Source organism: Phyllostomus discolor, chromosome 7 (genome assembly GCF_004126475.2).
Source record: "Phyllostomus discolor isolate MPI-MPIP mPhyDis1 chromosome 7, mPhyDis1.pri.v3, whole genome shotgun sequence".
Lineage (NCBI taxonomy): Eukaryota > Metazoa > Chordata > Mammalia > Chiroptera > Phyllostomidae > Phyllostomus > Phyllostomus discolor.
The window spans coordinates 27,983,217-27,995,302 of NC_040909.2; the positions used below are offsets into that span (position 1 = coordinate 27,983,217).

Sequence of the window (12,086 nt, forward strand, 5' to 3'; positions counted from 1 at the left end):
GTGCCAGGGGCTCTTCCAAAGGCTTCCCTATATTAAACTATTAAATCTTCACATAAACCTATTGAATAGATACTGTTTTACCAATCAGAAACCAAGACACAGAAAAATCAGGTTATTTGGCCCCAATAAACAGCAAAGCTGAGATTTGAACTTGAGTAAGTATAGTTTTAGAGTTTGTGTACTAAATACTGTTTTTATTGCTTTTTGGTATATGTAGCAGAGCAGAGGCCTCTCAAACTTCAACATACATTTAAATCAAGTTCTGGATAGGATTCTGTTACTAACAAGCTCCCAGGTGATGCTGATTCTGCTGTTTCTCAAATCACATTTTAAGTACAAGGCTAGTACAGCATGGCATAATGAAACATAGTATAACGTAGAAGAGTATTACATAGTATGATAGACAGTCATATGTCACTTAACTATGAGGATACACTCTTTTTAAAAAAAATCTTTTTTTAATTTTTCAATTACAGTTGACATACATTATATTAGTTTCAGGTGTATACCCTGGTGACTAGACATTATATAACTTATTATGTGATTATCCTGGTAAGTCTCATACCCATCTGACACCATACATAGTTATTAGAATATCATTCCCTGTGCTGTACTTTACATCCCCGGGACTATTCTGTAACAACCAATTTGTACCATGAGGATACCTTTTGAGAAAGGCGTCCTTAGGTGATTTCATTGTTCTGTGGGCATCACAGAGTGCACTTACATAGACCCAGATGGCACATCCTGCTACGGTAATTGTAGGTGCTGTACTTTCACAGGACTGTTGGCACTGTAGGGTTGTTTACACCAGTGTTACCACAAACACGTGAGTGATTGTAGTGTAAGCCCTGAGTGTGGGCTTCTCTTTTTGTAAATGAAGTGCCTGATTTGAGCTTTCATTGCCACAACATCCATCTCAAAGGGACATCTGCTTCAGAGAAGTCTGTAATAAACATAGTGCCTGCCTCGATAGATAAAGAGTCCAGCCACCTCCCCGACTGAGGCTCCTTTGTTTGAGAAATCTTGATTGATTTTGATAACTGACCACTTGGATCACTTGTTTTTATTGTGCTTTAAATTAACCCTTATATGTTTTAAATTAACCAATAACAAGTGAACTGTGAAACAGCCCCTCCTCCCTGATGTTTGACTCCAATAAAAGCAGAACCCTAGGTCTCTGTATTCTCTCTCTCCACCTGTAATCTTGTTGTGTTCCCCCTGGAGTGCCTGTATACCCCAGGGCCTGTAAGTAATCAACTTTTTGTTTCAAAGTTTTCTAATGGTTATTGCTGAAGGGTGTCTTGCATGTAATAAGAACCAAAGCTTTGGTCCTGTTGCAACATAGGTTTCGAAAGAGATGTCTGTGGAAAGCTCACTGTAGCCCAGGAAAATGCCCCTGGCATTTCTAGCAATCACGTTACTATCCACAAACTGAGGCAGCCACAAACAATAATACATTGCACTATGACCTACATGGCTACAGCATCACTAGGCAACAGGAATTTTTGGCTCCATCATAATTTGGGACCATAGATGTATATATGTCTGTCATTGACTAAAATGCCATTATTAGGCTCATGATAGTAGTGTAGTATAGAATAGCACAGAATGTTGGTGAATGGTATGATGTGGCATAGTGATGTATAGGATGGTATAGTGAAGTACAGTGTAGTGTGGAATCATAGAGAAGAGTATATGATGGAACCCATAAGTCCAATATTCTAACATCAACCCCATGTGAAGCAGATGCTGTTATTATGATACCACTTTCCAGTATCAACATGAGAAAAACAAGACAGGTTAAGAAGCGCAAATGGGAAAATAATGGAGTCAGGGTTGGACTTCCCAGCAGCTGGTGTCAAAAGCTGAAGCCAGTTTTCCAGAATATTAAGTTAATATTTTTGTTTACAGTGTCTAAAGAATATCACTACTTTGCAGTGTCCTTTGCAAACTCAGAAATCAACTGAAAAGAGTGCATATGTAAATGTGTTCCAGTAAGCATGGACTATGGGCGGTCCTGCATTAAGCAGTTCAGATTCTTCAGAAATTAAAGTCCTATTTTTTAAATATATTTTATTGATTATGCCATTACAGTTGTCCCATTTCCCCCCTTCTCTCCTCTCCACGCTGTACCCCCTCTCCCACCCCCGTTTCCCCCCTTTAGTTCATGTCCATGTGTCATACTTATGAGTTCTTTAGCTTCTACATTTCCCATACTATTCTTGCCCTCCCCCTATCTATTTTCAACCTACATTCTATGCTACTTATTCTCTATACCTTTTCCCCCTCTCTCCTCCTCCCACCCCCCCTGCTGCTAACCCTCCATGTGCCCTCCATTTCTGTGGTTCTGTTCCTGTTCTAATTGTTTACTTAGTTTCTTTTGGTTTTGCTTTAGGTGTGGTTGTTAATAATTGTGAGTTTGCTGTCCTTTTACTATACATGTATTTTCTTTATCTTCTTTTCTTAGATAAGTCCCTTTAGCATTTCATAAAATAAGGGCTTGGTGATGATGAACTCCTTTAACTTGACCTTATCTGAAAAGCACTTTATCTTCTCTTCCATTCTAAATGAGAGCTTTGCTGGATAGAGCAATCTGGGATGTAGGTCCTTGTCTTTCATGACTTGGAATATTTCTTTCCAGCCCCTTCTTGCCTGTAAGATCTCTTTGGAGAAATTAGCTGACAGTCTGATGGGAACTCCTTTGTAGGTTACTGTCCCCTTATCTCTTGCTGCTTCTAGGATTCTCTCCTTCGTTTTTACCTTGGCTAATGTAATTATGATGTGCCTTGGTGTGTTTCTTCTTGGGTCCAACTTCTTTGGGGCTCTCTGAGCTTCTTGGATTTCTTGGAAGACTATTCCCTTTGCCAGATTGGGGAAGTTCTCCTTTATTATTTGTTCAAATACGTGCTCGATTTGTTGCTTTTCCCCTTCCCGTTCTGGTACCCCTATAATTCGGATGTTGGAACATTTAAAGGTGTCCTGGATGCTCTTAAGCTTTTCCTCGATTTTTTGAATTCTTATTTCATCATGCTTTCCTGCTTGGTTGATTCTATTTTCCTTCTGGTCCACTGTATTGTTTTGATACTCAGATTCCTTCCTTTCACTATTGGCTGTCCTCCGCGTATCTTCCTGCATCTCTTTTATGGTAACCTGCATCCTTTCATCTAAATTGCGCCTAAAATCAACCAATTCCGTGAGCTTTCTGATCACCAGTGTTTTGAACTGTGCATCTGATAGATTGGCTATTTCTTGGTTGCTCAAAAGGATGAGTCCTGGGGGACTGATCTGTTCTGTTGGAAACATATCTTTCCCTGCCTCTCCTTTTTTTTTTTTTCCCGGTCTGGTCACTCTTGTTCCAGTGGGGGGCGGAGCCTTAGGTGTTCACCGGGGCTGGGCACCCCAGTCACTAGATTGTGACGTTATATGTGGGGGCGGGGGTGGGAGCGGGGATGGGAGGGAACAACGGCGGTAGTTCCGTTCTCCTGGGCTCAGACCCTTCTCTGGGATCCTGGGCTGTGAGCTCTGCCCTGGTCCACAATCGCTGCCTCACTGGGTCCGCCAGCCGCAGCTTGCGTACTCAGGGATCACCGCTGCGTTCTTGCGCCCCGGATGGCTGTCACCCTGATTTTGAGCCAAATATTCCCCGACCTCCGTGCGCTGCCAACCTGCGCCAGCCCCACGCCCACCTGGCTCGTCTTCTCCTACCAGTCTGGGTGTACGGGTCTACTTCAACTTCTTGGCTGTCCGACTTCCATTCAGATAAATCCTCTATCGGTTCTGGGTGTTATTCTGTCTGTAAATTATTCTTGTAAATTATTGTTGTTCTAATCTTGGTTGTGCGAGGAGGTACAGTGCGTCCACCTATCCCTCCATCTTGCTGGAAGTCTCCACTTCTCTTAAAGTCCTATTTTTGTGTTCATAAGCACCTGGGTATTATCCAGGAGAGGAAAAGAAATATAGGATTCTGGTTTCTCTTTTCAGTTCATTTTGCACCATGCAGTAAATTAGGATTTATATTTATCTTCAGCTTTGTCTTTCAACTTTTTGGATACAATTAGCTGGATACTTTAATAATAGCTGGATTCTAATTAATTCTAGACTTCTAGGGTCATAAAGCTAAATCATAAAGACCCTGGAGGTTATCTGATGAGGTTCAAACCCTCTCTATTAACAGTGAAAGGAAATGCTCCTTGTGTTACAGAATAAAGCCAGCAGAAATGTCCCTGGGGAAAATGTAAATTAGAAATGTTGAAATAATATACCATACTGCAAAAGGGAAATTTCTTTTTTTTTCTGAAAACAGATACTATATAAAAATGGGATTTACATCTGTGGAACTCCTTTTGGTGAATTTCAATGAGAGATTTAAAAATTAAAACAAAGCCAAGATGTTTTATGTGAGTGTCGCAGTTCCTTATATAGGAAATGAAGGGGGGGAGTCATTTCCTATCTTGGCAACTCCAGAAACGTGCTAGGCCAGGTAGCCTGGAGTATAATATTTAGGGGATGGAGAACTCAGGGCTCACCCCTTGATCTCAGGCCCCTGAGAAACTTTAAGCCACTGTTTGTAACCATTTTCACTGCTGAAGGGTCTGGTATTTATTTATTTTTCTCAAAATTGCCCCTGCAACTGTGTTCAGTTTGTTTTTATTGATTCTGAGCAGAGTTCTCCAATGTGTGCTGGTCAAGGAGGAGATGTCCATATGTCTTGCCTTGCCCCAGGTAGTGCCAAGTTTTGTCCCTTGTCTGGAAGTAATTAACGATAGTGACCCTTTTATGGCCAGTAAGTTACATATCGACATTCATTCAGATTCTAATCAAGGTGTGTCTGTGGCCATCAACTCTTACCTCTTCAGCAGAATTTTGCGGATGATTTCATTTACCTATGAGTGGGGAGGGGGTGTGCTTAGACCGAAAGTGAAACTGGAAAAGTTGGCATTCATGCTGCCTCTCACTACCAGAACCAATAAGCACAGACAGGGATTGAATCGTTAGGGGCGCTTTATTCAGATGGCTGGTGATCTGAGAAGATGGTGGGTTATATACACTAACAGACGGTCTTACATTGCCTTTCAAGCCAGCCTCTTTTATAAGGAGGAAAAGGTACAGGTAAGGGATTTGGATTTCAGGAAAGAGGTTAATCAGATAAAAGCTGCAGTCTGGTAATTTCCCTATCATCTTTTCATCTGTTGACTGGTGATTTTCTATCTGAGTCCTGTGTCCTGGGTGATTTTCTTTATCTCTGTCCTGGGTGGTGGGGTGTCTCTCCCTGGAACATGAGGGCTCAGATACCAACTTGATTGTTATTCTTCTGGGGCACAAAGGTTGACTTGCTTGTGGTCTCCTGGAGTCAGGGTGGGCCATGCCTTCAGTTCTGAAACAATAGCTTTTTTGCATACATTAACTATTAAACTTATTAACTATTACCTAAATCTAAAAATTTCCAACTCTTGAGGTCCCCCCTCAAAAGATCAATGGACCTTCAAATTCTAGTTATACTCTTCTGGAAGGGCTTAAAAATTTTCAGGTAGAGGTAACAGAAAATTGGGAATGATTGTCAGGCCTGATCTTTTGTAACATGCTCCCCTGAAATAAGGTATATGCATGGGTGGTGAATGAGGAAGAAAGCTTCCAGGGGAAAATGAAGTAGCATAGCTTGTGCTGGAAGAAACTCAAGGCTCATTTATATTCCTGTCTTCATTTGTCAAACATTTAATGAGCACCTGTCTGTACTGGGCACTGGGAAATTAAGATGACACAGTCCTGCTCGCAAGGAATCCTTGTTGAGTGGTAGAGAAAGTCTGGTAAAGTAAATTGAGGGAATCTGATAATTCAACATGAAGAGCTGGGGACAGGAGTCAAAAAGAACTTTAGGGAGGTGGCTGTTTAAACTGCTATTTGAGAGGTTACTTAAACTGCTACTTGAAAGATGTGAATGAGTTAACAAGACCTAGACTGAGGGGATAGGAAAGGATACCAGGTAAAGGGAGTAGAAGGTGTAGAGGTATAAAACAGTATACTGTATTTTGCCATGTAAAGTGTGTATGTTTTTTGCCCAAATTTTTGAGGGAAAAATAAGGATGTGTGTTATACATGGGCATAATGATTATATACCATGGATGTAATAATCCCCTGTATAATGCACACAAAAATGTGGGTGTGCATTATGCACAGCAAAATAAGGTATATCGGTGAGCTTTTGCTGTGTAACAAACTATCCCCTAAATTAAACAACAACCTTATACTTCTATGGGTGGTCTGGGATTTTTTTTCAAGGGCAGTCTTGGCTGATATCTTCTTGGACTTGGTTATGCATCTAATTTGATTTTTTTCTCCTCTACCTTCAAAGAATGCAACATAGATTTGTCTGTAGGAATTGACCTCTCCACTTCCACAAGGCAAAATTGGGAGAAGCTTCAAGAGTTACTGCCAGAGCTGATGCAACAGTTGGCTGTGCTTTCTAACATCAGCTGTAGCACTTCTGGTCAGATCAACACAAACTTTCGCTACTTGGTTCCTGACTCAGAAGGCCCGCTTGCCTTTGACTCAGGCTTTGACAAATACAGTAATGAAATCATTCAGAAGTTCTTGGTTCATCAGGCTACCAAGGTCAACCATATGGATGCGGACTTTTTGCTATCCTTGGGAGATAATGCTATCCTCTCCTCTTCTGCTAAAGTGAAGGTAATAAGTGCTGAGGACGCATGTTAAGGAGCCCTCAGGCAGGGCCTGGGGTGGGAGGAAGTTGGGCTAAGGTTTTGTAACTGAGACCAACAAACCTGTTGCTCCCTGGAGATCCTGCATAAAGGAAAACCATAGTGTTACCCAGTAAAAACCAACAGGAGATGCACTTTGACCAGTCAACAATTTACTAAGCCCTGGAGGCTCTAGTTGAATAATCACAATGGGGATGAAAGGATAAAGTCTCTTCCCTCAAGTTGTCCACACTTTAGTGATCTAGATTCTCCCATGCAATAATCTATTCCAAAGGTCACTGGGAGATATTTTGAGACTCCCTCGTTCCTGAAGGTCACTGGTTGCCAGGTAGAATAGGGCCCACCACTTCTGCAGTGCTCACGCTGCGCTGTCTTCAGTGACAGCTAGTGGCTCTCCAGTGCAGCCTGCCTCTCCCTTCTCAGTGCCCTGAAACTTTATGCCCACAGAAGTCCCCAGGGACTGCAAGACCTCATGTGACATTTATTAAGAATAAATAAATTTGACATCTCCAAGCTTTAAAAGTTACATTTATTTTTCCCTTCAGTCATGCATCCAATGAATTTATTTCTTGACTGGTATAATTCATTTTTTAAAATTAAAAATTTCTATGAGTAAAGGTAACATGTTTTAATTGTAGAAAATGCAATATTTTTTTGTATCTTTTACATTGATAAATAATGATAAATATTGTAAGATGATTTTTTGGAAGGTATTTTTAAGTGAACATATTAAGCTGGTCCAAAATTTTTTTTGGTAGGGGAAGCTTGGGAGAAATTGAAGTAAAAATGAATGTGTGATAAAATGAATAATAAGTGGGTAAAAAGGAGTGGGGTGAAAGTCTGGACACAACCAGAAAAGCTAACCTTATTCTTGCATTTTAAAGTAATGTGCAATTTATAGCATCCATCTTCTCCATTCCCTTTCCCTTCTCTTCTCCCCCTCCTTCCCCTTCTCTTTCACTCTCTCTTCTTCTCTCCCTCCCCACTTCTTCCAACCCCCCCATCCCGCACCAAACAACAGGTCCTTTTAGTGTTTACAGACGGACTGGATGGTGACTTACAGAGACTGAAGGAAACATCCACGCTTCTCCGTGGCAAAGGCAAGTGCGCAGAGTTGCCCCGCCTGGGCCTCACTCCTCTCACAGGGCCGGAGATGCACTGGCCCCTGTGAAGCCTCCTGTATGCTGACCCAGGCAATAGGAGCTCAGTACCCACGAGGCTGTTACCATCTCCCTCTTTGTAAGAAGCAGGGGGCTGTTCAGGGCTGAGAGACCCTGTGGTGCCTCCATCCCTGACCCTGACCAAGGGCCTCTCTGAGACAAGACTCACCAATTACCAGCCTGGCATCTGCTTTTGAGGGCGGGGGCGGGGGTGAAGGAGCAACTCCTCCTCCACGCTGAGTGGGAACCGATTGCTCTGTTAGGCTACCTCGGGGCACATAGGTCTCTTTTTCCTAAACCCTGGAATCAGCCTGAATCTGGGCTTTACTCTTTCCACTGCCCTTTCTCCCTTGTGTGCCCCCTACTTCTCCCTCCTTCTCCATTTCCAAGGGCTACTGCTAGTGTATATGGCATCTTTGTGAAATTGGAAAAAGATGCCCAGTGCCCTGGTGGGTACCATCCTGTGCCTGGCCACCTGGCTTGGTGAGTGGTGTCCTGGCTGCATTTCAGCACCCACCAGCCCCCTAGCTGGGTGTCCCTGGGCAGTACCTTCTGTACAACTGTGCCTGGTTACTCTGGCTATTCCCTGTTTGTGCCACATAAAGGCACAAGGCAACTCGGAGTGAACAACCAGCAACATGATTTGTTCAAGCTCCCTTCATCCCTCTCCCTCCTAGTGGGGTGTGTCCAACATGTTCTGGGAATGATGTTTTCCCTTGGTTAACAATGTGTTGGAATATTTTTTATGACAGTTTGTTCCCAACTACATTTACCAAATACATTGCTACTGGATGTTTAAATTGTTGCAACTTTTCTGGAAGAAATTTGGGAGTCTATGACAGAAGGCTGCAATCTTTGCCTACGTGCTAGACCCAGAAATTTATTTTCAAGAACAATGAAGAATATGTGTAACAACCTTTAACCAGAAGATTGTTAAGCAGCTTTTTTCTTTTTAATAGCAGGAAGCCCATGTGTGTGTGACTTTAGTGTTCAACATATCAACACTAATGGTTGTTCTGAAATTCTAGAAACAGCAATTCCTTGCCAACTATGAGGTGTCCTTGTTCATGTTTGTTCTCTGTGTGGACAAATCCAGGTGATCCGATAGTTCCAAATTCAGTAGAATTGTCTAGGTTAGACTGCAGTCACAAACAATCTCCAAATCTCAGTGGCTTACAGAAGCAAGACTGTATTATTCATTTTATGCCCCATGTCCACATGTATATGTTGCCTGCTCATCACTCAAGGACCCAGGCTGAAAGAGGGGTCTATGCCTTGGCAGGGGAAAAGAAATTAGGCAGATTGTTCTCTATTCTTAAAATTTCTCTCAGGGGGAGACACATATCATGCTGTACACATTTTGTTGGTCAAAATGTGTACAGCAAACCAGATGGACAGTTCTAACTTCCATGAGATAGGTCATATTTTCATAGGGAAGGCACTCAGGCTTAAGGAGAGTTTATAACTTTTCCAAAGAAGCAAAATCTTATCATGTGCCCTTATGGGGAGCAACCAGAGTATTTGTGAGCAGTTCCAATGATGCCGCAGTTTCTAAGAGCAAAACCAGAAATCTCCATCACGAATTGGTTTAAAAGGATGTAATGACACAACAATGGGTGAAAACCGTTTATGAACTAAAAAAAAGTAGGGACTGCAAAAGAATTATGAGAGTCCTTTTTGGTTCCGCCTAACTGCTTAACTTCCAGCTGGTGGCATTGAAGTTCCCACTTCTTCAAGAAGGAATGCCATGAGCTAGTTTGGCTTTGAACAAGAATAGGAAGGGTGGGGTGGTGGTCCAATATCTGGCGCCAAAACAAAGACCAAACAAAAGACATACAAGTAAGTTGCCCACCTGCTGGTGTCTTGAAGGATTCTCTGCGCTCCTCATTGTTGGCCTGGAAAGTGTACATAAACTGGAAGAGCTTCAGGAGCTGGAATTTGGCAGAGGATTTGCATACAATCAGCCTCTGAGCATCACACTGCAGTCCCTCCCAAGCATCTTACTGAAGCAACTTGTAAGTATATTTTTAAATACCATCCACAGGGTTTGAAAAACCTGAGGGAATGAATTTTGTCTCCTTAGTGTGTAATGGGATATAGGTTAACTGATGAAAAAAGTCGTTACGTGACATGGGTTCTGTCTTTCAGGACACAATCATGGAAAGGACATGCTGCAATACGTATGCAAAGTGTTTTGGAGAAAAGGGGCACAGAGGTGATTCTGGGAACCCGGGGAGGAAGGTGAGAATTTCCTGGGTGTGGACAGGAGAGGGAAAGAGATGACATTTTAAGTAGGTGCGTGTTGGTGACTACATACCAGACTCTGTGTTATATCTTTAATGCAGGTTTTCTAATTCTACCCTCTTAATAAACCTTGGAAGTAACTGCTACTTAATGGGTCTGAAACTGATGCTCACAGATGGAACATCACTTTCCAAAAGCTACACCATTACGGAGAGGCATTTTAGAATTTAAACCCCGGCTACCTGACTCCCATTCTTTCCACTCTATGATGCTGCCTACTGACATTTATTTGACAAATACTTTCACGGATTCCCTCACTACACAGAAGTTTTTACTTGTCTCCAAAATTTTCACTTATCCACTATCAGCTTTCTTTACTAAGTAGTCAACACCCCTCTCCCTCCTGCTAACCTCTCATTCGACAGCATGAATCGCTGAAGAAAGAAGCAATCACGGTTCACACCTGCTAACCCTGAGTTACGTGATAGGGAATTACTGCTGCACACTTTTAAGGGAGAAAAGCCCCTTAGAAATAGCCCTCAGGCACCCAGGGAAACAAGGCTCCATGATCATAGGGACTAAGCTTCATGATGGGGGAAGAGTCACAAATCCATGTGTGAGGGTGAGTCAGACCCCTTGGCTTTGTCCATCTTTTTACCTACTCTCTTTGTGAGGTTTCCCATGGGTGGCTGCAATGAGCTCTTGCTGACTCTGGGGATCCATTTTAGTTTAGAATAGTATAAAGTGTGTACTTATTTTTTGAAAAATAAATTGTAGTTACAACTTAGTGCTATAGTATCCCTGCCCCCATCATATTCTTAAACATCAGATGGGAAAATCGGAAAATCAAGCTTGGGAACCTCTTGACATGTTTTGTTTTGTTTTCAACTGCCACAGAGGTCACAGATGAGAGTGTTTTGAACTTTCGACTTCTGTGCTCCTTCTGTTTGTTAAAATCCAATGGTTGGTTGAATTGACTTTCTTTATCTTTGTTGATCACCAATATACTATGGCTCCCATGTTTTATCAACCAGGTTTTAGACTAAATGAGCACATCTGGCTATAAAATGGAAAACCAAACTCTCTTGAGAAGAAATAGTTTGTGTTTTTAGGTATCTAAGAAGAAGTTAAAAAAAAAAAAAAAGGAAGGCTAAATAGCTGAGTCACACAGAAATAAGTAATATGGTGGTAACATTTTTGCTTATTGAGTTTTGTCAAACAAGGTCAAAGGCCTCTTTAAAAATAACAGTTTTCCATAAACATTTAACTAGAACTAGTTTTGGTTTGGATTTTCACAACACAATGGCTTAAAAAGTTATTTTAGAAGAATAAAAATAGGTTGCTGTACCAATTATATTAAACCAAACAGGTATTGACGTTTGCACTGTGAGATCAATCGGGAGTGTGTTTCTACAGGTCTCTACACATTGTGCTCAATGTTTAGTAGATTTCCAATACAATGTCAACTCAACGATACATCACTCAGTAACAACTTTTATTTCCTATAGATTTGAGAAATGAAGACTTTAGAGTCCAAGTGATTTATTTTTATTTCTTTTCCTCTCAGGGAGAGAAGGGGCCTGACGGATTACCTGGCTATCCCGGTGACGAAGGTGAACATGTTAGTACTGAGTCTTATTTTTCTCTTTGATGGGATATTGTAAAATGAGTCAAATATTAGCAATACTTAATTGCACTTACGTCATGAAAGGTTTTCTCATTTGTGCTATTTAAAATGGGTTTAGAAAATAAAATAGGTTTAAAATACTTACGTAAAAATAACCATTTAGTATAACAAATGTGAGGTGGACACACTGTGTGAAGATAGGCTCTGGAAGGTGTTTAGTGAGGAAGTATGGTCATTTTGGATTTTGTTAATGAGAGAATTTGCGATAACTGAAAATGTGACCTCTACTTAATGTGCATGCGTGTAATAGGAGTTGTTAATCAAGAACTAATTTGC

At 41.5% G+C, this 12,086-nt stretch overlaps 1 protein-coding gene across 1 annotated transcript in view; it reads left to right on the forward strand.

Annotated features, from left to right (window-relative positions):
• Nucleotides 1-12,086, forward strand: part of LOC114501309 (collagen alpha-4(VI) chain-like) — a 109,364-nt gene that overhangs the window by 37,100 nt on the left and 60,178 nt on the right. The window contains 5 exon segments of the mRNA XM_036030634.1: nt 6,353-6,687; nt 7,741-7,819; nt 9,749-9,894; nt 10,028-10,120; nt 11,691-11,744. Coding sequence (XP_035886527.1) covers nt 6,353-6,687; nt 7,741-7,819; nt 9,749-9,894; nt 10,028-10,120; nt 11,691-11,744 — 707 coding nt within the window.